General features: G+C 37.9%; 1 protein-coding gene across 1 annotated transcript in view; it reads right to left on the bottom strand.

Moving 5' to 3' along the window:
- Positions 1–27,030, bottom strand: part of unc13bb (unc-13 homolog Bb (C. elegans)) — a 93,908-nt gene that overhangs the window by 49,159 nt on the left and 17,719 nt on the right. Inside the window, exons 3-8 of the mRNA XM_081354875.1 lie at positions 24,308–24,407; positions 15,935–16,052; positions 15,640–15,763; positions 11,963–12,036; positions 10,204–10,261; positions 8,915–9,128 (exon numbers count right to left, since the gene is read on the bottom strand). Of these exons, the coding sequence (XP_081211001.1) occupies positions 8,915–9,128; positions 10,204–10,261; positions 11,963–12,036; positions 15,640–15,763; positions 15,935–16,052; positions 24,308–24,407 (688 nt within the window). The remainder of the gene's footprint in view (positions 1–8,914; positions 9,129–10,203; positions 10,262–11,962; positions 12,037–15,639; positions 15,764–15,934; positions 16,053–24,307; positions 24,408–27,030) is intronic.

The following is a 27,030-nucleotide window of genomic DNA, read 5'->3' as shown; positions in this document are numbered from 1 at the left end:
TCCAGCAAAGTAGTATGTTTAACTTTCTGCTCATTCGTAGGGACTGGAACTCTGGTGGGTGGTGGTTGTGCTCCAAACATAGAGAATAGGCCTTTTGCTGGACTCTCATTAGAGCTTGATGATCCTCCTAATATACCACCCAAAATTGATCCTGACTGCTGTGAAGGTTGTTGCCCTGAACCACCAAACATAGAAAATATACTTTTACCCAGGGGCTCTTTTGATTGTCCATTCCCTTGGGGTGCAGGCTGAGTGGTAGAGTGGAGATTAGGGCCACTGAACATAGATAGCAGTCCTGTTACTGGTGTATCTTTTGGTGGGTCAGCTCCAGATACAGGTGAAGTCTGCTGAGTGCTAGAACCACTAATCATAGAGAGTAATCCCATGGCTGATGTTTCCTTTGGAGGGACAGTTACTGGTGTTTGTTTTTGATTAGAAGAACCCAGTTGTGTTGAAGACTGTTGTGTACTAGTGCCACTAAACACAGAAAATAAATTCAGACCCTGAGTCTCTTTCGGAGGAGCAGATCCTGGTGTGTGAGTTTGACTCGTGGATCCAGATTGTGGTGAAGTCTGTTGAATGCTGGAACCTCCAAATAAAGTCAGGATGTTTTTGCCTGGTGGCTCTTTTGCAGATGCACCATCCATTGATTCTTGAGAAGAGGCAGATCCAGTTTGAAATGGAGTTTGTTGCTGACTGGAACCACCAAATATGGACAGCAGCCCTTTGCCTTCCTCTTTAGAGGCTGTGGTCCCCGAGAACATATCCCCAACAGAGAAACCAAATAACCCACCAGACTGCTTGGAGGGGGCATCTGGTTTTGTCTCCCCAGTTGGTGGCATAGTTTGAGATCTCCCTGGTGTTGGTACCTTGTTAGCATTGGCAGAAAATATCTGAGATCCGGAGACACTCCTTTTTTGAAATGACTGTGATACACTAGGCAATTCTGACTGACGATCTTGTCCACAGGTACTTACTGTTTGTTGTTTCTGAATTCCTTTAGGCACTGTTGTTGTTGTTTGGCGGAGGTCTTTGTTTACATCGTTTATCATAGAAGTTGGTTGCAGTTGTGAGGGAGAATGTTGGAGATTTGTCTTTGATAGTGTGGGAGAGGGACTTTCTATGTTGAAAAAATCACCTATTGACCCAAACAGGCTAGACATTCCAGTTTTGTCTTGGTTTGCAGTTGAATCTTTTATGCCAGCAGAAACAGATCCATCTTTCTCTGGTTGTCTAGATACTGGCTGAGTAGATTTAGAGGGCTCTGACTTTACTTCCTCCATTCCCACTGTTGTCTTGAAAAAGTTTAAAAACCCACCCAACTGCTCAGATGGCTTCCCACCATGTGTATCTCCTGGCTGAGAAACATCTGGAGAGGCAGATTTGCAGGTTACATTTGAGCAGTCTCTTGAAGTTGTAGTAGTAGAACCAATGGATGTTAAAGGAACAGAGGACTGTTGTGACATCGTGGCTTGTCTAGCCAGTTTGGGTTTCTGAGATGAGCTTAAAGTGGATACACCTTGAGGAGTTGTGGAAGCTGGTGACTGTGTTGGAGATGTTAGTGAAACTCCAGATGTTGTTGAAATTGGTTTGGATGCCAACTGATTCGTACTCTCTGACTGAGTTGTTACACAAGAGGAGTCATCCTTTATGATCTTTGATTTAAGACTCTGAAAACCTGTTGAGATAATGTTTTTGGCTTGCTGATCAATAAGTCGAGTTTCAGGGGCTTTAATAAATTCGCTTTGATTTTGTCCTGGGTATGGAGCATCTTTGGCAGGAGGCGATCTTGAGGCAGTTGTGTTTTTGGTTGATTCTGAATCTGAGCTTTTGCCAACAATTGAGGATAGAAATGACGATATTTTCTTAATGGATCGATCTGGCTGCTGCTCTCCAGGCTGTACTCTCTTTCTCCACTCTTCTTCTGAAACATCATCTACATGCTTTACTTGTACTCCAGTGGATGAACGGCGTCTCTGTTGAGGCTGGTAGCAGCTATAGACACCTGTGGTAGATGAATTTGTAGTTGGGGTAGCACCAAATGAAATAGAAACCTTCTGGGATAGCAGTTCTTTCATTCCTCTGCTGTTGAGATTTGTACTATTGTGGTTGGCACCATAAAATGAGAGGTCAACAGCTTCCTGAGAAGGATCCCAGTAACAATAATTGTTCTGGAGCGGTTGTTTTGTATCTATTTTAACCTTGTTGAATTGATAATTGGAAAAATCCAGAGCTTGCTGTCTTTGACGAAGAATGGAATCCTCAAACATCTGAGAGAAACACTCTAGATTCAGATTCATGATTTGGTTACCTTTTCTATAGGCTGCTGACAAGTCAAGAGGTGCAGTAAGAAGTTCAGCTTCATTTTGGTCTTGCCCTGGAATCCAGAGGAGCTCATCTTCATTGTAGAGAGGAATCTTAAAACCACAAACTTTAACCATCTCATTATACAACCAGGCGCTAGGATAGAAGTCCCCTTTATTTCCCCACTCTTGTTCTGGGGCACATGCATAGACATATTGCCCAGACTCGTCTGTCAGTAGGGCGTAAATATACTCATAATCAGTGTAGACAAAATATCCACAATCTCCATCATCTGCAGGCCACCACATCCCTTGGTCCAAAAGTGAAAGCCATTGCTGATACCACTCTGACTCCTCAAGATAAACATGTTCCTCCACATCAATGTTGCTTGTTGAAGAGTAGTTCCAATGGTTTGGTGTTGTAGCTTCATTAACATAGCTTCCATTATTCCCAGGTTGACTGAAAATGTCTGATGTGCCTTGATAGATATACTGTCCATTAGCGGAGTAAGAAAGATGTGGAGGGGTTTCCTCATAATATCCCTCATGATATGAAACACTGTTTAGACTGTAACAACTTTCTGCACTAAACGAGTGCCACTTGCCTAATTTAGCATTATTTTTCATGCTCAAATTCAATACACCAAACTCTTGGCTACTAATCACATCCAAACTGTTATGGCTATTCCACGCTCTCAGTCTCATTGAACTATTGGGAATATCTCTGAAATACTCCGGTTGATTATTGTTCTCTCCCTGGTATCTCATCCATTCCCGAGTAGGACAATATTGTTGATTTACATCCATATTTATATTGTTCAGACACTGAGAAGATTTGTGGACTTCATCGCTAAGTGTTCCTCCATGTCCGTCAGGATAATAGCCTAATGACTGATCATTCAGCTGTTGCCACAAAATTGATTCTTGGATCCATGAGTGTTCATCATTGGGACTAAGTCCCAATGCATACGAAGAAGAGCCTTGTTGGTAACCATATTGTTCAGATATACTATGTAAGGATGGATAACTCTGCCTTAAATATTCCTGTGATATTACAGCTCGAGACGGGTAACCAAGAGGGGGGCTACGAAGATTGTCAGTGGTATATGAAGTGTCTCTTACTTGACTTGAGAGCAAAAAATTTTGTGAGCTATATAAGAGGGGTAAATTACCAGTGCTATTTGATGTGTATGCAGAACGATTTTGTTGTGACCTTGCATAACTTGCTGGTGTCCTCAAATCAAGGCTCTCTGTGTCACAGATCCTAGGCACATTATTTATGTCAGATACATTGTGTCTCAGAAGTCCTATAGAATGTGATCTTTCAACAACCACGTCCTCCATTTTGGCAGGGGAAACGTCTGTTGTAATCCTGCTGAATATTCCGGATAAGAAACCTTGTTGATTAGAGGGCTTTTGGTTTTGCAGTTCAGCTTGATTCTGAGAGGGTAGTTGAGGTAGCTGCCTTTTTGATTGACCTTTCTGAGTGGAAATCTCTGTTGGTATGTGTTGCTGCTCCTGTTTCTGCTCAAATGAATTCTGTCTGTTCGGTGATGCATCTTCAGGATGTGAGGATGTGAGCTTACTGAAAAGACCAGACAAAATTCCTGACTGAGAGGATGTATCTTGCCTTGCCACAGGAGAACTCTGTTTTGTCTCAATTGACTGCTGCAAACAAGCATGTTCATTGTTTTCCTTTGTAACAGGTGGCATATGCAGTTCCTGTGACTCAGTGGAGGATATTTTAAGAAAGGCAGAGAAGAGACCACCTGACTGGGGTTTTTGTTTAAATGAATTATCTTGAGATGAGTGGCTTTGTCCCATCACATTTGTTTTTGGATGGAGAGGAGAGGACTGATTGTTAGATGCTTGTATTTGTTGTGTTGACTGAGAAACAGAAACATCTGATGTGGCAAACTTGAAAGGGACGGATGAAAGGTCATCTTGTTGAGAAGGTCCTTGATGGGATACCCTTTGTCCAGGGGCATCTAATTTGCCTTTCTGATGTTGGTCTGACTGCTGATTTTGAATTCTGGACTGCTGAGCAAGGTTGCAGCTCTGTTCCGTTGCAATAATCTGGACAGGATCTTGATGAGAACTCACACTTGATGATATTTGTTGCTCCTGGGACATCTTTGTTTGAGTGTCTGATACCCTGTCAGTGGAGGCAAATCTGAAAAGGCCAGACAAAATACTCCCCTGTTGAGGTGGTGCACTTGCACATTTTGACTGTTGCTCGTTAGTTTGAGGACTGTGTTTTTGGAGAGGTCTATGAGTCGACTCATTTTCTGTGGAGGACAAATTTAACTGCCCTGAGATAAGAGGATTAGATGCACTTTGTTGGGGGTGAGGTTGGTTTTGTTGATTTATCATTTGAGCAGACTGGCTCCTTTGTTGTGACTGATTGAGTTGAGTAACTGCTGTCATATCACCCGTTGATGCGAATTTCATGAATCCGGAGAGTAAGCCTCCTTGTTGTGATTGATTAGTAGATGTTCGGGAACCTGATGAATCATCAGAGGCAGCTGATTTAAACAAACTAGAAAACAGACCCTGACGATCATTTTGAGATGTTTTTTGCTCTGCAACATGAGGGACTTCAGTTGGACCAGGATGTTGGTGCCTAAATATTTGTTCTTTAGCAGAAACTGGATTCTGATGTTGCATCCTAGGTACATTCTGATTTGACCCTGGAGGAAGTGGAGAGCTCTGAATATTAGGCCTTTGGGGAGGAAGTGGAGAGCTCTGAATATTAGGCCTTTGGGGAGGAAGTGGAGAGCTCTGAATATTAGGCCTTTGGGTAGGTGTAGTAACAGGTTGCAGATCTTCGGTTGGTGCCACCTTAAAAAAACTAGAAAACCAACCTGTTTCTGTGTTCCCCATAGCCTTTGCCTCAGGGGGTTCTTTATGGATCTGTGATGTTGATTTTGTATTGTCAGGAACTGAAGATGCAAATGCACCTGTAATTATGTTTGTGGCAGGAAGAGTTTGATCTGTCTTAACTGAGTTTTGTGACATACTTCTCGTTGTACTAGAATCCTCACCAGTTGCAAATTTAAGAAATCCAGAAAACAGCCCCCCTTCTGATTTTTGAGGTTGTGGGACAGATACATTGTCAGAGGAGACAAAAGGTTGCCTTATAATGGAGGATTTATCTGAAAGTTTTTCTACTTTAATGTCTTCCGCTGATCTGAAGACAGGAAAAACTGTCTGTGTTTGAGTCTGAGGAGGCACTGGATATCCAGGTGAGATTAATGAACTGAAAGATTTCTTAAAAGGACTAAAAAATCCTGACTCCTCAGCTGAGTTTTGTGTTAGAGGCTTAATGTGCGTCTTCTCACTATTTATTGCATTAGAGGTAGTTGTAAGAATTTTAAGGTTTTCACCGTCAACAACTTGATATGCATCTGACATTTTACTGTGTTTTGTATTGTCATTCAAAACACTGAGCTGCTCTCCTGGCTTATTTTCCCTTGCATCAAAATCCTTTTGAAAATAACTTTTATCCATTACAGTCACAACATTTTCTCCAGTGAAAATTTTCCCATTTTCCAGCACTGAATTCACAGAAGATGGTGTCTCTTTGTGAGCTGTGACACCACTGTATTTGTTGTACTCATTTCTGATTGTTTGAGTTGACTGGTCTACCCCTTGAAAGTTGGCATCAGATGGTTGGAAAGACGAAAGAGATGGCATTGAAAACTTCCTATGAGAGAGAGGATCCTGAGTAGGTGATACCACAGCTACTGGTGTGGGACTTGCAGACTTTGGCATGAAGGACAACAATTTTGATATACCAGAACAAGCAGGAACATTATTTGGTGCCTCTGATTGTCCAACAGACTTAGACCCCACTTGTTTTGAGCTTGACACAACTTTATCTGTTAAAGAGCTAAATAATGAGCTCATGGCATTCTTTATCTCTGCCACTCCATGTTCAGAAGCACCACTTGAATTTTGTTCTTTGGCATCTATGGGTTTTTCTTTTACTTCCTTAGAGATAATACCTTGCTCATCTCCAACGGATTCCGTTCTTGCACTACCCTGAGATGACAGCCTTGATTTGTTAGACTTCGGTAAGGATCCATATTTACTGATCTCCTCTTCTTTTTCAGCTAGATATTCTGATACAGTTTCAACCAGGCACTGCAGCTCATCCATAGGATCAACATATTCATCACTAGGTTCCTCTACAGGAGACAGCATGACCTCTGGAGCCCATCCACCAATTTTACACTTTCCACTTTTCTTATCCCGGTAACCTTGAAGCCTCTCACTTTGGCTACCATATGTTGAGAGATATCCATAGTGGCTATAATTTTTCCTCTCCTCACTCCTGAGGGCCTTAGCTAAAGAGGTCATTTCCTCTAACTCCTCCTCAGAGCCAATGGAATATTGCATCTCATCTGAGCCCTCAGAATCAAAGCCTACATCTTCCCTCAGTCTAGCTGCTTCTTCCTCTTGATATGCGACATAATTCTCCAGTGTGTTTTCAAGCTTGTTTTTGGCCCACATTCTAGTTTTGTAGAGTAAGCCATTTTTGTATGGTTTCAGGCATGGCATCATGTTTTCATCAGCCTCTTCCATTTCTTTCACTTGACGTAACACAAGCTCGCTTCGTTTTTGACGGAGAAATGCAAGATCGGGAGGGAAATGCTCTGCTCCGACATGTTCCAGTCCTCCTGGGTCCCGGATTTTTTTCTTTCTCCTTCGGTCAATAGTGGCATAGCCTTCTGGGTAAGCAGCATTTAATGAAGCACTTTTATTTTTTATTGGAGACAACTGGTTGAATTTGGGGTCATGGTAAGCCTTTTCAATATGAACAAGATCATCTTGTCTGTCATGCTCCTCAATCCATGCCTGTTTCTCTCTATCAAGGAACTCATTCAGAGTACTTTTACCCTGAGGTTTGTATTTTACCTCCCAATCCTCCACACCCATGCCTGAATCTACTGGGACAATCCTAACTCTACCCCTCTGATTAGGAACTCTAGCGGAGATTAAAAGGATGGAAGAGAATAAAAAGGAGGGGGAAAAAAGAAAGAGAAAAATGTACTTCAACATTAGAGACAAAAGCTGCTGAAAGCAAAAACATGATCATAGTGATACACTAAAGCAATGACAAAGCAAAAGTTTTGAGTTTAAAGTGCCCCTATTATGCCATTTTAAAGTTTCTTAATGTTGTTTTGGAGTCTCCCACAATAAGATTACTTGCATCAAAGGTCAAAAAACTGTTTCATTTTCTCATAATATACATTTCTCAAACTCGTCGGATGAATCAATCTCTCTAAATCCCTCCTTTCCGCGAGCTACTCTGCTCTGATTGGCCAGACAGCTCAGTCTGTTGTGATTGGTCTACCGCGTGCAGCACGTGTCGAAAACAAAACTGCCCATTGCCATAACAACGTCAGCTCTGCGTGTCCTGAGGCTTCCTACACCGTAAACTAAACACTGTAACAAACAATGACGTCGATTGTACCATATCAATCTGAGCTCGAGTCCGATGATGAAACACTGGAAGAACTAGTTATTCAACCCGAACCTCCATAGCAAGGACGACTCGAGCAGGACGTTTCTCAGTGATACACTAATGTTACTCAGTTTGAGGTACATTATGAGATGTTGCAACAGTAATTCCTCACCATCAGCATTAACAAGTGCATGTCCATCAAACAAACCGATTATTTTACTTGTACTTATTTACAGAGTATTTTTCTAATTTATTGCGGTGAACATGTGGAAACTGTATCAATAACAGTGCATACATTAGCCGAGCGTGAATGACTGATGTAACGTTGGTAAAACAAATCTTGCTCCATGCTTAATCTGTACTCAATGTTGTGAGAACAACAGAGAATCTGCATTAATAGACACAGTTTTAGGTAATAGTGGCCCACAACTGATCAGCAGAAGTATTTCAGTAAGACAGTAATAATGTGAGTTAATGTGTCTTTGCAGGATGTTTTCATTCTTTTAGAGCTATGTTACACACTAAATGAAAGGTCATTTTCAAAAATCCATAATATGGGCACTTTAAGTAAAGTTAAGAAAACAAATTTACATTCCTTATTATACCATGAAATGCCTTTCACCTCACTGACAAATAGATACCCCCCTCCCCCAACCACAACTTAATGATCAAAAGAAATACAATCTCTAGTCTGTATTTTTTTAAAGGGATCTGATGCAATAGAATTATCCGGATTAGCTCTGTGCTGGGCCACACAAAAGACTCTGATTAACCACAATCTCAGAATACCACATTTCAGTTTTTTCTCTTACACAAATCCCAAGTCTAAAAGACTAGAAATCCATTCTCAGATTGCAAGTTTAAAGTTTGGCATAACAAACAAAGATGGTCTGCACACAGCAGGATATTTGGCAGAACACAAAACAATTAATCAAAAATAAAAAAGAAAAGAAAAAGTGAAACAAGGAAAAAAAGACGCTCATAAAAAGATATTCATATTCCTTAATATATGTTACTTTTTCAAAAATCAATATGTTCAGAGCTAAAAGTGTTGTAAAATGGGTGCAGTTGTACACAAAGTAACAAGACGTTGTATAGTGTGTATGCATACAGTGCAGTACTCAGTAGTAACTGAATGTACCTGCTTGCATGGTGCTCCCTATAGTCAAATTCAAAGCTGTGCAAAGAGTCAGCACAGGAGTCCATGTGCTGCTGAAAGCGTGGCCCCATGGGATACTGGTGAAGTGAAGAGTTGGGCTGGGCTGTGGTGTGGTAGCGGGGAGGCAAGCTACTGCTCGTCTCACTCCTGTAGTCACTGTCTCTGTCCTCCACCGCACTGTCCAGGTCATCCAAAGCTAGATAGGGTGAGGCAGAAAGGTCAGGCTGGAAATGGTCAGGACGGATGAGCAATGCAGAAAATTCCAATCTATCTTGGATTTTTTATAAGTATATTTTGATGTAAATAAAAGAAAACCGTAAAACAATCTCTGATCATCCAAGTGAAATCAAATGTGTCTCTCTGAAACAAAGTTGCCACACAATACTAACAAGTAGACAGAAGTAAATGCAGGACAACTTAAACAGGGAGCTCACAACATACACAAAGAACAAATCAACAGGGTAAAAACTGGAAAGGAAATTTTTGGGGGAAAGTTCATGCATCCAATCTAAACAAAGCACCCAAATATTTATGTAAATTACTGTTTCCTAAACAGAGTTTGACTAAAATTTACAAAGTATGTAAAAACTCATCAACTCCCTCATTTACTTGGAAGATGCTTTTCATGAAGCATTACACAGTAAAATACGGTAAACCTAAATTTTATCATATAATTAAACTATCAGGTTCATTATCAAATATTTTCAGCAATTTTTTTTACACCTTTTGGAATATTTGATCAAGTTTAGCATTAAAGAGCTAGCTGCCAATATTTACATTTGCCATTGCAAAAATATTTATAAAATGTGTTGCTATCTGTGGGGTTGTATTGAGATTTCATCTATGCAAGTGTGCATGAAAATCTCAACACTTTGGGCTCATATGAAGGTACAGAAGGGCTTTTAAGGGTCCAGGGAAGTTCTAGAGTAAAGGGTTACTGTATAAAATTACATACTCTGGCTGTCGACCCATCCAAAATAGTTGCCTGGTGAGGTTAAAAATCAAGAGTGAGAGAAGATGTGCAAAGATAAAATAATTTACATAGACTGACATTTTGGGTCTAATGTGAATGCTCTTGTGTTTGAATTTAAATGCAGGATGCTTTAGCGAACATATGTGAACAGATACGCTGTGAACAGATTGTATGTTAACATATACACTACTCGAAGGTGACAAAAAGAAGAGGTATGTGAAGATAAAGGAGTGGAGAGTGCAGTGAAGCATCAGGCATGATGCCATGGCTCCATCTAGTGTGAGATGATGTCACTCACAGCACTGAGAGGCAGCACAGGGCAGAGGGCGTCCCGCTACTTCATCCTGTAAGGGAAACTAACATGAGGAGAGAGAAAGAAGAGGATAAGAGTAAACATGAAAAAGTATAAAGTATGGTTAAGAACTAATTACATGCAAATTCCAAAAACAACAACAACAAAATTTTTTAAATTGCATGCATTTTCACTGCAAAACTCACTTCAAACTGTACAGATACAATATCATCAGATATCATAAGACTGATTAATTTAAGGACTACCTTCATTATGCTTTTTGCAAAAGACGCAATTATTGAATTTGGATTCATGATTACACTGATAAAGCTGCTGTACAATAAAATATATGTATAATTTTTATTTTATTAGCGCCTTTCCAAAACCCAAGGTTGTTTACAGAACAAGGGGAAAAAAGCATATGTGAAATACTTGTAGATTTAAATTGACATGTCCTGTGGTGTGACATGTTATACTCCAAGTATTTGAAAAGTATGATGCTTATTGTTTTAAAATAAATCATGCATGCAGTTATGACCTCGTATGTATTAGAGGGTCTACATGTAATATTTGTACTTTTTGTACTATTAAAAATTGCCTCACCACAGGACTAATTAAAATGATTTAGTTGAGGTTTAGACAATTCCTATACACATATAAATATTTAGCAAAAATCTTGATGATGATTATAACAAAAAGTCCTAGACAATTACCCATATGTGAGTTTTATTAATCTGGTCACATTAATGCACAGCAAAAACTGCTCAAAGCACACACACATGCTGATCCCATACCAATGCTGTGAAGCTAATTATTAGATAACCAAGATGGAAACAGAAGAAAAACAAAAACATTAAAAAATTATATTAATAATTATACCTACATTTATAACTTAGAGACTACAACAAATCTACCTGCATTATTTAATATATAAATGTATAAGGGCCAAGAGTAAGTAACAACAGACTTGACAAGGAAAACTAGATAAATGACAAATTTATTGTGTTACAAAGGGGGTGATGGTGGTTGAGATGTAAATATTAACCAATCTCAAATTACAGCACACCTCCAGAGATAACATTATATTTTAAAACACTTTCTAACACTAACACTTTCTAGAGTGTCTTTGTTACATGTTGTTACTACAGTAATAAATTATGCATAATTACATGCAACTAACCCTAAACCAAACCAACCCCTAATCCCCCTAACCCTATAGTAAGTACATGCACTTAATAATACTCAGAACTTAACGTATAATAACAGTGCACAAAGACATATTTAAATAAAGTGTAACCACTTAAAATTAATATATTACTAAATAGTTAAACCTCTATGGCTAAAACACTTTTAGCTGTCGCCTGTCAGGGATGATGTGTGTTTAAAGCAGAAAGTCAAAGTGAGATATACAGTAAAGTGATACATTACATATTTTAATAACTATATTATTTTAATAAAAATGTTGTCATTTTTAATATTAACTATAAATATTTTCATTTTTATACATAAAAAATCATCTATCATCTATGATCTTGAATTAAGTAATAAAATAATATTATGAATTCTAGTAAACATTGTCTACACTTTCAAATGCAATGTACACAATGTAAATGCACTCATAAAATTGTCATGCCACCTCATCAATCTCTTCTCATTATACTATTTGCAACAACAGTCAGTGTGGACTGTTGTTTGCGAACTAACCCTCATTGTAGTGAAATACTGAAATCATGCTGTTATTTTGCGGCACATGCACAGGTCTTACCTCATCGTGAATGCCCATAGCATTGATGCGTTCCAGTTTGCCGGTCCAGTATCGAGCCTCATCCTCTGGGATTTCTGCAAAAATGGTAGTGAGATGTGAATTTTGCAGTCTAAGACATAAAACTTCATGCAAACCATTAAAATGTGCCAAGACGTTACGATTAAGTATTCAGCACTTTTAAATGTATAATGAGCTAGTTGGCCGAAGGACCTCAAAAATAGTCCGCCAGGCGTATTACATGACACTTCACTTTAAAAGCAAGTACAGGGACAAAGGGATGTTGTGCTGTCTGACTAAAGCTCTGTTTGTCGCAATACATAGAGGGGCAGGGAAAACCGACAATACCGGTTACTTTGCAAACAAACCATATGTATTACACCAAGGCATTAATAAAAATCCAGTATGCGTAGACATAGTTTGTGCAGCCATACAAGTAGCAAAAGAAATTAAAAATAATACTAAAATCTGTTTCTGTGTTTGTGGTTTAAACATGTTTTCAAACCCGGTCTAAGCACATTCATACTGTATGTCGTTTGAAACCAGATTAAAATCTTAAAGTCTGAGCAATAAGAGTCTTTCATGTTTTACCGTCATTGCTATCGGAGCAGCACTGTTAAAAATGTGCCTCAAAATTTTTTTTATGGGTGAACGTCGGGAGCTGGCTCGCATATCTGAAGAGCCGACTCTATTTTTACAAATATAGCCTACAGAAATTAAATCATTATGTAGGCTAATAATGAAATAATGAATGATTTTAATAGTATTTAAAATAATTGACTAATTCAAAGACCAACCAAAAAATAATTATATAGGCCTAAAGGCGCACACACATTTGTTTTGACTGAGCCTCACATTCTGTTCCTGTCAATCATACACGCGATGTCAACCAATTAAACTGCATGAGGGAGGGCCGAGCCAACTCTCTCTCTCTCTCTCACACACACACACACACACACACACACACTAGAGATGCGGATAAACCGCGGATCGGGCGGATGACGTGACGAAAAAAAATATTTTTAATTAAATTCGGGCGGGTGGCGGTTGAAACAGTCAAATGAAAAAAAGTTTACCACTAAGCAAACCTGCAAACTATGAGCCCAGCTGTCAGTATTGGAGGAGGCCTAAACGTCTCGTAGATGAGACTGCCTGGGTTATTTTGTTATTTTGTTTCGATATTGGTTATATTTTAAAACAGCCAATCGTAGCCTACCATTCGTGGAATAGGCATTTAAAAGAGAGACAGATTATGGTCTGATATGACTCAGAAATGGCATCGGGCAATTGCAGCACAAGATGTTCAGAAGAACACAAGAGCTAAACTTCTACAAGCTCAATAACATCCACATAAAATAAATAAATAAAATAAAGTAAGAAAAATAGTCAGTCATAACTTTGCCCATTGATTAGATGTGCAAGGCAAGCAGACAAGTTTTTGGGTTGTTATGGACAATTAAAAATGTGAATATTCACATTGCACAGTTGTGCGGTGGACTTTCAGCGAGTTAAAACATATATATTTTTAAAGAGCCGCTTGTGAGACAAACGAGCCGGCTCACGAAAAAGAGCCGGAATGCCCATCACTAGTTGCTTGGCAACCTCTTTGGAACTACATTGCTTGGCGGAGGAATAAACGTGTTATAACTTTATATATTTTGTTGCTGGTGTTTACTTTATGAATAAAATAAATATTAAAATGAATATTTTTATAGAGTAACTGTTTTATAAAAGCAATCAGCCCCGCGAAGCCGTGATTAGAATTTTTTGAAGCATCGAAAATACATTTTGGTCCAAAAATAACAAAAACTATGACTTTATTCATTGTATTCTCTTCCGGGTCTGTTGTCAATCCGCGTTCACGACTCCGCAGTGACGCTGCTGACGTAAGACGCTGCTGACGTGTTATCTGGTGACGTAGTTTTTGTTATTTTTGGACCAAAATGTATTTTCGATGCTTAAAAAAATTACATACATTTTCAATGGAGGGACAGAAAGCTCTCGGACTAAATCTAAAATATCTTAAACTGTGTTCCGAAGATGAACGGAGGTCTTACGGGCTTGGAACGACATTAAACGAGTCATTAAATGACATAATTTTCATTTTTGGGTGAACTAACCCTTAATATGTGCTTTGTAAGTACTAATAAACAGCCAATATGCATGCTAATAATAAGCAATTAATTAATAGTAAGAAATGGTCCCCAAACTTAAGTGTCACTAAAAATGTAATTTCAGTCTTTCACACTTCAATGCGTTAGTTTAACTGTGCTGATGTTTCTTAGAAATTGCTAGTAAATTTCACAAATAATTACAGAGTGAAAACTGTTTCATTCCCCACTCCCCCCCACCGTGTGATCTATGTTTATTGATTGGTGAATTATCAGATCCGAATTCATTGCAAAACGACGACGCGGACTGTCAGTCCTGATTTAAAAACAAATTAGAATTGGGTGCAATGTGAACAAAGCCTCAGATACTGCGCTCCGCGTCCTTTGAAGGCACATGGGATACTGAACACGAGGAGAGTAGCTTCAAAGTGCTCGGATAAAACAGTCAGGCTTATGAATGGGATCAATGGCAGGTAACCAGGCCAAACGCGGCACTTACGAAGGTTCGACCTTTCGCATCCCAACAACCTGCACCGCTACACACTTTATTTACAGCCCATAGCTCCACTCACAATGAAGACACAGCTGGCAAACATGTAAATATTTTTTGTCAAGTCTTACACAAAGAGGAGCAAATCAAAGTGACAATTCAACCAGCCTCCTCAAGCCTTCTTTTATCTCTCCGCTGCATGGATTCTCAGGAAACTGTGCCATTCGAGCCTAAAAAGCTGTTTTATGTTTGTTTGCTTTTACTTTTTATCATTTCATTTCATTTTATTTTTAATTTACAAAAGTGTTACCCACATTACAACAGTGTATACTGGATAAAGCAGCTGTTTTGGAGAGACAGTTTGATAACTGATTTATTAAAAAGAAAGAAGCTGCCTGAAGGAGATTCACTCAACCCTGATGACATTCAACAAATCAATAGAAAGCAAAAGCATCAGAGAGGCAGACGGGATTGATCTTAAGCAGTGTTTCCAAACAACAGATCAGCAAGCCATTCTTAATGTGGAACACAATGTTCACACTGCTCTTCTGCATATAACGAAGTTGAACATTTCTCATTTTGTGCACCTCGGAAGAAAGGAAGGTTTGGAAAGACATGAAAGTACATATATTACAATTTAAAATGTTTTTCTTTAAAACATCATTTATTCCTGAAATGGGAAAGCTGAATTTTCAGCTTCATTACTCCAGTTTTCAGTGTCACATGATTCTTCAGAAATCATTCTAATGTTATAATTTGATGCTCAAAATACAATATCAATGTAATAAACGTAACATTTTTATGGAAACTGTGAAATGTATGGTCATGCAGAATAAGGAATTATCAATATCCTAGTAATATGCATGCTAATATGCAACTAGTTAATAGTGAGAATTCAACCATAAACTAAAGTGTTACCCAAAAAAATGTAATACACATTTATAATGCTATATATTGTGTTATATTACCTTGTCAGTAAATTGCAAACAAGAATAAACGCAGCTGTGAGGGTGTTTCATGATAAACTTTTTTTTTTTTTTTTTTTACAATAGAAAATAATTTTAAAGAGTGAATCTCACCGAAGGGCAGTTCAAAGCGAGTGTCCAGCAGGACTCGATGTGGCGTTGGGTTTTTAGTCCCGTATATCTCATCTGCCTTCATCAGAACTTCAGAGTCCAGAAATATCCACTCGCCAGGGCCCTCCTGTTCAGAGGAAAGGTTATTCATTACATTAAACAGCATAAGAGTGGAATCTGCAGGACCGCCTGAATTGAAGAGCAAGTTCACTGAAATTACAACTAAAAACATCCCATAAGAAATGTATTTTAACATGGAATGATGGAAGATGTTGTGAGATGTGAAGGCCTTCCTCACCTCCTCTGAATGGCAGATGCTTTTGAGCGGGATCCAGGCTGTTCCTAACATGGTGTCCCAGATGAGACCTTTGTTCCACACCTCCACGATGAGGCCCAGGTCCAGTCGGCTGATCTCACTGAAGGCCACAAACAGAACAGAAACATACTTCAATGGTGAAAAATGAGTTGTTAGTTTTTGTTTACGTTTAACTTTTCCTAATTTTCAGCACCTTATGGGGTCCGTAAGATTTTTGTATTATTTTGTTTTATAGAAATTAATACATTTATTCAGCAAGGATGCATTCAATTACAAATGCATAAATGTAAATTAACAAAAAGTGATAGTAAAAACATTTATAATGTTACAAAATATCTCTATTTCAAATAAATGCTGTTTTGAACTTTCTATTCATCAGAGCCCTGAAATATTTGTATCAAGGTTCCCACAAAATCAGTTTTAAGCAGCAAATCATCATATTAGATTGATTTCTGAAGGATCATGTGACACTGAAGACTGGAGTAATGATGCTGAAAATACAGCTTTGATCACAGGAATAAATTACATTTAAAATATATAAAAATAAAAAACAGGTATTTAAAATTGAAATATTTCACAGTATTAATTTTCTACTGTATTCCATCAAATAAACACAGGCTTGGATAAGAGTCTTCTTTCAAAAACATTAAACTTTTTAACAGAAGTATATATGTGAAGACAAACAGAGCAATGTGTTAATAAATGACCTGCTATAAACTTGCACCAGCACTCCAGTGTATCGAGTGCCTGATCTCCATATTTTTACAGTCTGTGGGGCACTTCACAACACCAACAAGTGGAAAAGGACAAAAGCAGCCGAAGCAGATCTAATTAGCTTCGTCTTCATCGTCTTTAAAGATGCCAGGTGTCGTGTAAGATTTTCCAAACAAAAAGATTAAGAGATGCATGCAGTAAAAAAAAAAAACTGCACAAATGTTGCTTCCACAAGCCTAATACCAGCTAGAGACTGTGTGATTTCAGCAATCCTATAAGATCATTAGGACATGGATCTAATAAACTTTGGTACGACTTTGGTATGTAGACTGTACGATGATGTCACCTATTGAATCGTAGGCTACGACGCAAGTTAGTATAGAAGAATAAAGCGTCATCAGCATGTGCTAGAGGTCAACAAATAGAGCAAGGTGAATCGCACTTTGGCAATTGTGGTTTTTATGTGTGCTGAAAAAAAGAGGAGGAAGCGAAAGAGGAGACTATAGACGCATTCATGGCTTGGGAAAAGAGGCCAACTTGGCATGCCAAATTTGTGAATGGAGCTTGACGTAAGTAATTTTAAGTTTTAGCGCGTCGCGTTGATCAGTACGCCATTTCATGACGCATTTTTAATTGGCTAGTCAGTAGACGTAGGTCGCAGCAGCAAACACACTGTGAGATGATTACAGGCTATTTTTGGTGGCAAGACCATGAAAACAGCTGTCTTTGAACCTCTCTCACTAGGACCACTGTTCAGGAGCCACGACCACAGAAATCACCACGATTGGTCATCCTTCATCTGGGCCAAATTGTAATGGGCATTAAAGTTGCTTTAAGTTACTAAGCAGTCCTTATGGCTTCAATGGGGATTTCAATATGAAATACCCACTTTTCCATACCCACTTTATCACACAGCAGGTGAAAGTCTCATCACTTAGAAAATAAATATCACACCTCTTCTGAACAAATTCACAAAAAAATAAAAAAATAAATGTAACTATGAAGAGTGTGTTTGAAAAGTTTCCAGAAACACTTACTGCAAATATGCAATCACGTTAATTGATATTTAACGCATAGTTTATATATATATATATATCATGTTTGTGTTTTTTTGCTCAGGGCTCATGAATTTGTTCAAATTACTATACAAATGCTGAAGTCTGCATAATCACATACAGTGTAAAAATTTAAATAATGCTTGCACCGGTAGAATCGTGCTCCAATAACAGCGGCTTCACACAGAGTTCCTACACATTTTTCATTTCAAAATTCCACACTTTTCCAGACTAAAATTTCCAAACCGCTCTGTAGATTTCCAGACCATATTTAACATAAATGGTTCATACAGCATTATTTTTATATTTTATATTCGGTATATAGTACAGTCATCTGTAAATATTTTTTACAGGGGGTTTTTCAATGATTTTCTCAAAGTGACAACATAGCCTAAAGAGCACCTAAACTAAAAAATATACAGACTTTGCAAGCACATGAGAAACTTTTGTTTTATTTCTAGTTTAAGGCTATATACACTATAACTATGACTATACTGCCATTTAACTATGAAGAAACTGACAGAATAAAAATGAAAACAGGTAATTGCGACATTATATATCACGCAATATTGAGAAAAAAGTAAAAATTGCGACTTTATAATCACACAATTCGGAGAAAAAAAGTCAGAATTGAGAGATGTAAATCGCAATTGCGAGAAAAATAATAATTTAATGCATCCTTTGTGGCATGACACGAAATGGGCTGATGGCACAATACGGCTGTGTGTAACTGGCCTATTTGCCAAGTTCAAGGGTCTATAAGAAAGACTGGTACTGTAAAAAAAAAAGTGTTAAAAATGTGGCTTTTGTTAGGGCAGTACATCATATTTCAAGGCCTTAGGTCAGCTTTAACGCATATTCTGTGTTTCCAAGAAAACACACCGCGAAATGGGCTGATGGAGCAATAGGTGGCTCATTGTCCTATAGGCTGAGTTTAATGGTTTCTCGTCCGCACATGAAAGTGTGTATATTTTTTACTTTTGCAAAGGTCATTTTAGAGGCTCTGTAATATGGTGCTAACAATATCGTGGGGAAAAAAAACAAAACACTTATAACCTGCACTGCAGTTATAATGAAATAATGAAAAAGTGCATCTTTATTTCATTCAGTCATGTTTGACAATCACTTCCAGAATCACTAAACAGCTTTTCTATTACAGAAAACTAAATGGGGGCAATCGTCTGGAAACGCAAATATTTTTCCATACTCTGCTTTATTTTTTCCATACTTTTCCAGACCTGGAAATTACTCAAATCAAATTCCATACTTTTCCATACTTTTCCAAACTGCGTAGGAACCATCTGCCAACAGGCTGCAAGGCTTTCTACCACTGAATTACACAAACACGGCTTTTATCTGCCGCTCTGCTTGTTATAAATAGAGAAGAGCAAAGCACACATGCGCGCCGCAACTAAAGAGGAACATCTGGAAATCCATTCATTATTCATTTAGGCTTTCAATTGTCTCCTAAGCGAGGTGAGGATGAAATGGCTCTAGACCCCCAGAGAACACCTTTGTTTGCTTATCTGCAATTTCTCTTTTTTTGGCACTTGTTCATTTTCCAGAACATGCTAAGCGATGATGGGCTGAGTAATTACTAATTGATAGGTTGCTATAGAGACCGCTAGAGCTTGCTGACGCCACACACAGCAGGCACGCTAAAAATGCAGTCCCAGAGAGACGTCACGTCTAAAAACTAACCCGAAGGGTCATACGGAGGTTCACACAGAACAGCTGAACTCGTGACACGTCTGAATGATAGAATAACTTTGCCCTTTGATTATACAAACAAGCGAGGAGCTATATAAACAGCTGTAGTCCCATCGGTGATGCGGTTATATCATCATAATTATTTAAGCTAGTCAAACAGGCTCAGAGTGAGCAAACAGACAAAAGTGTGCAGGTTTCTTAAGCTTAGCCTCAATGAATGGGCATGAATTGGTTGGGAGGAAATGTATGCAACACATCATTGGTTTTGAATATTGCTCAGCTACACTGTAAACCCAGATTTTGTTTCTAATTAAACTTACGAGTAATCATTACTTATTCTTTTATGTTTAGTAAAAACCTGCTATCATTAATAAACAACATTAGTTGTTTGTACTATTTAGCTGAAAGATTCATTGCACTAATCATGTTAAGCTGAGATAACTCGCTATGTTACGCTTTTGTAAGGGAGGGGCGTGGCCTATTTAAACAGGTGACAGTGCGCAGAGTGCGCCATTTCAATTTTGAACCGAAGAGTCGAACATTACCAGCTTAACTTATTACTAAACAGACTGACTTTATTTCTGTCAGACGTCTACAAAAGATCTTGTTGAGAATCAACAGAGGTTTAAATGTTGATTATTTATCGTTTCATTTGTCGTCACCATGATGGTGAAAGGTGTTGGCTTTAGTTGGGCTCTTGCCTTTGACATTCAAACATTATATGTTCTCTGGCTGCTTTAACTGTGACTTTGAAAGCCACAATAGTTATAGCAAAAAGCCAAGAGTAAACTGATAAATTGATTGTAACTGCCTATTAATGCTGTTATCAATAGAGATTATAAGTCACTAAAATCAGTAGCACTTGACTTTTGCTGTTATTTTCTAGCAGAAAATCCAACGGAATTGTATATGAATCTCAACAATGGTGACACTTGCAATGCATGCTGGGTACCCAATAGTAAACCTAATATCCTAAACCATGTAAATACAACATAACATGTTTAGTTTCAGCTTGTGTAAAAGGATAGGGATATATGTTAATACAACTCAACATGTTTAGTTTCAGCTTGTGTAAAAACTATCGAATTGTCAGGAGTGTGCGTGAGTGCGAGTGTCAGGAAGGGCATCCGGCATAAAACCTGTGGATGGATTCAAATCTCAAGTGTAGCATTCCTCATCATGTGCGTTAAACGATATTTTAGATCCTACGGCTTTTTGAGGAACCGGAAATCGATTCGAGGGTAAAGCGGATTTGACGTCATTGACATCACTGGTTAAAATTGATGATTTCTCTGGTTTTAAATATTGTTGGAAACATTTGGGGTAAGTACACAAGTCAACAAAATATATAACATTGTTCTAGTGGTTTTTGGATATTTTAATCTATCAAAAATATTACATATTGTGCATTTAAATATTACATCATATTACAGAAGCTAAAAATATTTCAGTTAACATTCAGTTAGTATTCTAACACTTCAGCCTACTAGCTTAGCATAGTTCTAACTTGTAAAGAAAATGCTTGTTTAGGTAGCACAAGATATCAAGAAAATGTACTATAAGTTATTGTAAATGCATCCACAAAAGATTATAGTTAACAAGACAAAGAATTAATCTTTTTTTTAAAACATTCTTTAAAGGGGACATATCATGCCAAATGCATTTTTTTAGCCCTTGAATGCATTTTGTTGTATATTTGGAGTGTTTAGAAGTACAGAAAGTATGAAATTATTCTCTTCAGGTGCTTCGTTGATATCTTTATATTCTGTTTTGGCCTTATTTTTCAACCTGTTCCGATTTTTCTGTTATCTATGACGTTTTGTGAACTATCACAGTATTTGCAGCGGAACTGCCAAATAAGGACATTGACTTCCAACCCAACACTTCGAGCAATCCGCCATTATTATTTCTCGCTGCAATGTTGTAGTCCAAGCTAAAGGATGCAGAAGTTACGAGAGGGTAAGTTAAAATGTTCGGTTGTTGGATGTAGTAACCCACACGCTTCATTACACCGTCTAATGTAGATGAACTGCCGCGCTTGTGTCAGGACGCATGTTTAACTGAAAGAACGAGCAGAGAGAGAGACCCGGTCGCGCGCGCGCTCACTCTCTCTCTCTTCAGAGCCAGACGAACGTGTAAACAAGACATCACCGTCTCCAAACTAGACGCTGTCTTGCTCTCTCTCCCTCGCACATATTAATCAAAATAAATCGACACGGTGGTAAAAGGTCGGAAGACCAGAGTTTCGTGTGTAAATACAGTAACACACCATTGCGATACAGCCATATGAAGACGTTGTTCTGCAGGTTCGTCGTCTACATTTTCATCTCGCTCCGGCTCCGACTCTGGCTCGAACATGTAAGGCTGGCTAGACAAGTCTTCTGTTGTTGACATTTTGTTAATAACATGTGAATAAAACGTTTCTGTGCCGCTAGATAATCGTATCTCTGCTATCAGACTACAAAAATGGCCGAACGGGGTGGAGTTGAACCGAGTGTGACCTCTGCAACCTGGAGAGGGGGCGGGGTATGAAGTGTCTCAATTGTATTTAAAGAGACCGCACCAAAACGAGTTGCTCTCAGACGCACATCAGAAAAGGGGTAGAAAAGGGGCCTGTGGAGCTATAATAATGAGGAATTCAGACCCAAGCATTGCAGTTCCGCTTTATATAGACTACAAATGTATGATTTATATGTAAAAAGGAACAATTTAAAAGCATGATATGTCTCCTTTAAACTGATCAAAGGTAACAGGAAAGGTGTTTATAATGTTACAAAAGATTCTATTTAAAATAAATTGTCCTTTTAAACTTTCTATTCATCAAACAGTTATGAAAAAATATATATAGTTTCCACAAAAATATTAAGCAGCACAACAGTTTTCAGCATTGATAAGAAATGTTTCTTGATCATCAAATTGATTCACGGATAAATGACTCTTTCTCAGTAAAACTTAAATAATGCATGACATCAGGCAAGAATGTAGCACATACTATATAATCAGAAATCAATATAATAATCAGTCTCTGCTCATCGTCCATCGGCCTGTGTTTGTCCCAGAGGGCTCAAACATTATTTCATTAACCTGGATGCTGCTTTTAAACGCTCCTCCGAGAGCAAAGACACACAAAGCTTGGCTAGATTTAAGTGCTCTGTTCAATTACCAGGACATCTGGCTTTCTGAAATTCCATTAAGACAAGAAGAAAGCATGAAGTCATCAATGGGGACGCAAGGGTACATTATTGTCCCTGTGGACAAGCCTGTTGCATGGTTCTCCATGGAGATGATGGAACTGATCTACTAAATCAAATACTTCTGTAGAAACTTCAATCAGTGTGTTTTCTACTTTATTATAAATAAATAAATAAAAAAGTTTAATTGACAAATTCCTGGTAAATAACTACATTGCACAACAGACCAATCAAATAAGTTGCTGCTACCATACTATTTTATGTTATGCTTTTTTTAATTCAGTCTCAATTTTAAAAAACATTAACGGATTAATCGGTTATCGGCCAACATGGGCCAACCTAGTTATCATTATCGGTAAAATCCACTATCGGTCAACCTCTTATTTATTTATTTGTTTGTTTATTTCTAAAACAACTTACTGTATATATAAAACTATTTATTATAGGTCACTGAAAATAAATTAATAAACTGTTTATTTATTTTCAATGATCTATAGTTAGTAGTTTTATATTGCTTGTAGTTAATTGAATGACATCATCTATGGGATGAGTGATTAATTCATAGTTATAACCGAGGAAGAAAATATTTTTAAGAAGTGAACAAAAGAAATGTGTCAACTAGATTGAGTTCCACTGATTTAGAGTGAGAAATATACTGATACATAGGTGTAATGTTACAAGGACAAAAATAATAATGTTTAAATAGTCCAAGCAAATTCAATCTTGAAGAAAAGCACTACAAGTGTGAAACCACAGTCACATAAGCCGAGAAACTTTAGACAACCACATCCCGGTGACAATGCAAACAAAGACATACATCCAGGGCGGGAATCTAAATAAACAGATAGAAATCTCTGAGACAGAAACAAATGAGCGACAAGGAACACTTTCATTTCCTGGCGCAAGCCACCTGTCCTTAGCACAGAGAAAAAAGTTCTCTGCGTAAGAGCCATAAAGCCAGGATCAATATTGTTGCCATCTAAACTACATTCTTTTAACTTTGTTTTGTTTCTATGCTACTTTTTTAATGAAATACATTTATATTAAATATCGAAACCATCTAAAACCAATGCCACTGTACACTGTCACACAATTTTCACTGATACTTGGTAGAGGTCAGATTTGTTGCATCCATGTAAACAACGAAAATACATAAGAGATTAGTTTTTTTTTTTTTTTTTGCATGCAATTTAGGTCGATTTCCAATGTGGTTCTAAATCTGCAACATATCTGATATCTAGTCATCCTACATTTGTATCTGTATGTTATACGCCCCATTTCTGTCACTGTTACAGAACGAATAGGTAAGGTAATCACTGAGAGGTTCTAACATGTGAATCATGAAAAAGTATTTTAAAACAGAAAATTACACATTTCACCTTTAAAGGAACCAACCAGGTCTAGATGTGGAACGTGACACACTGACAGCCTGATTATCGGGGTTGTTTTCTTGGTGGCTGAGAGAAGCTCATTAGTTTGCCAACAAAAGCTTTAAAAGCAGAGTGTGTGTGTGGGTGCCAGGTTAGATATCACTCACTGCTGCGACAGATGAATGACTAGTGGAAAGAAATCCAGACCCTCTACATAGGACATTTCCCTAGTACATAGTAATTTATCAGTACATTAGCAATAACAGACTGCTGTCTGGTAAGTGGCGTTACAGCGGCAGTTTGTGATAAACTTACAACATGAAGTCCTGCTCCCAGCATGGCTGGTCTCCCCGCACAGTGATGGTGGTACTCTTCACATTTTGCACTTTCAGCGTCACATAGGCGTTGAATTTATCTAGAAATAAAGCAGAAAATGCATGTTTATATACAGTTTTCATAGAAATAATTAGTGGTGTTTGCAAAGTAATTGAATTTAATTGGAACCATAAGTATATTAAGTCCACAGTGAAATCTAAAGGCTGTGACACACCAAGTCAACGTCAAAGAACCAGCGCCTCTCGGCGACTGTGTCAAGGACAAAAAGCTGCACTTGAACACACCGCAAAGACTACAGCTGACTGCCAACTACATGTGTGTTCTGAATATAACTGTCTATATCAGCAGGTATCAAGTGTCTATATTCGTCATTCAAAAAGAGAAACTTCAAGGCCTGCTGAGGTACAAAATGTAAACAAAGCCGTGCTTGCTTTTCAATTTGAATATCAATCATGATTATTACTTTCTTCATTCCAGGGCGCTCATGCTGTTTTGAAAATATTTGCGAATTGGAATGATCCGGAAAGATAATGTAAAATTAGAACAGCTGTCCGTTTTTGGTTTTTCTTTTGCTCACTTTTATCATTTGTGCTTTTTTAGTGACTTGTTCGCTAAAACTAAACAGCCAATCCGAGCGATCTCTCTCACCCATGGTCCAGGCCGCGATTCAACATTCTGAATCAGGCGAATTGCTGCCGGTGTGTGAAACGCCGCAAAAACTAGCCCAACAGATGGCCCTAAATTGAATTTATGAGGCTTATAGTCCATGTTTATGAGCTATGAGGACATCTATATGGTAGTGTACTGCTAAACATCGACAAATTAACTATTAGCAGATATATGCATATAAAACTTACAGGTAAAAATAAAATTCTCTTCAGGTAAAATGGACCAATTAAAAAAAATGATGAGTCATCCTGCACTCATGGGCGTGTCCATTTTTTGTCCAATCAAATGCTCTCGAGAATGAGATTGTCCCTGCCCCTAATATAACCTGCCACTTGGGGAGGAATATATATTTTTTTTTAAACATGGCTACGATTTATCTAACATTAGGGAACTACTTCATACAAGATGGCCACGACTTGACTAGAATGAGGGAGCGAAATAGTATGTGGCCATGATTTAACTAAAATGAGGGAACGAAAAAATAAAACGTGTCCATGATTTAACTAAAACAAGGGAACAAATTTGTACAACATGGGTACAATTTGACTAGAATGAGAGAGCAAATTAGTACGTGGTCATGATTTAAAGTCCAACTGCAGTCAATAATTGTATCCCTTAAAACTCTTCTTTGATCACCAAAATTACATTTTCTGTGAAAAAAATGCCTTTGCATTTTTGCCTTTGCACTACACCTTTGCTTCATTTAGTATACGAAGATCCATGAATATGCATATTAGCTCTGTCTCCACTCACTCACACCAGCTCAGAGATCCACTCGGCCAACTTGACCGTAGTAAACACTAGCCAATAATTTAACTAAAATTAGATGAATTAGTGTAATGTAAGTACAATTTGACTAGAGTGAGGGAGAAAACAAGTATGTAGGTCACGATTTAACTAAAATGAGCGAATGGCCACAATACAATATCTATTTTTTCTTCTGCATGACATGTGCTCTGTAGTCCGGTCCCACCTTCTTATTTCAGAACATATATCAACACATTAAAGAAAACTGTGCAATTTCTTGAATCTTTAAACTTTAGCATGAAACACATCCCTCACAGTTTGTGCTACAGAAATGAATTATAACTCAAACCACGTGACCTGTAGTGTTATCTTCCTTTTCTGGCTATTCTGACACCTAAAAAACACTAGAACTTGCTGATAATCAATCAGAGAAACACACACACGCACACGCACACACACACACACGCACACACACAAACAAAAACTCTTTCAATAACCTAGCGGTTGTAGCAATTACTGCAAGCAAACAAAACAAAAAAAAATCCTGTTTTGCATACTTCTAAAGTAACAGTATTGACAAAAAAATAATTAGTATGTGCACATGCTGTTTGGTCAAGTTTGCCCGGGAATCCCAGAGCACATGTGGTAGGACTGTGACTAAATAAAGCCTGAGCAATAATGCTGTAGTGCTGAGTGAGAGTAAAGATTAGTGTGATTCCCCTCCCCCAACACCAATGAGAGACAGACAGAGCCCTGACCTCCATAATCTCACATCAGATCCTCAACAGAGCTGAAAAAGCATCACTTTAGCATCATTTCTTTGGGAATTTTTGCCTCACATGTGCCACAGAGCGAGCATTTTATTAATTAGCTACGGCAAGCATCATTACAACCATTGCTCATACTTAAGCCTTCAGATACAGTTAAGAGGGTCTGCAGGGGTCTTTAGTGTGATATCACTTCCTGTTTTATGTGTTTTTCTGCAGTCTTCTGAATGTTGGTTACACCACATGACTTTGATTTGATATGAAAAAAATTATTATTATTATTATTATTATTATTATTATTATAAAATAACAAAAAATCAGAAATTTAAATAATTTAAAGAGTTATATTCAAGTTACTGTATATATGAATAGCATTTTTAAAGTATTCCAAAAAATGTGTGACGTAATTGACTCTTGAATATTTTCAAGGTAAATTCATAAGGACGGTCCTTTATACGCATGCAAACAAACATGCACGCAAACACACATATACACACGTACGCACTACTGTCGCAGAAG

The sequence above is a fragment of the Scardinius erythrophthalmus genome (genome assembly GCF_964197995.2).
Source record: "Scardinius erythrophthalmus genome assembly, chromosome: 23".
Lineage (NCBI taxonomy): Eukaryota > Metazoa > Chordata > Actinopteri > Cypriniformes > Leuciscidae > Scardinius > Scardinius erythrophthalmus.
This window is presented reverse-complemented; position numbering and strand designations above follow the sequence as displayed.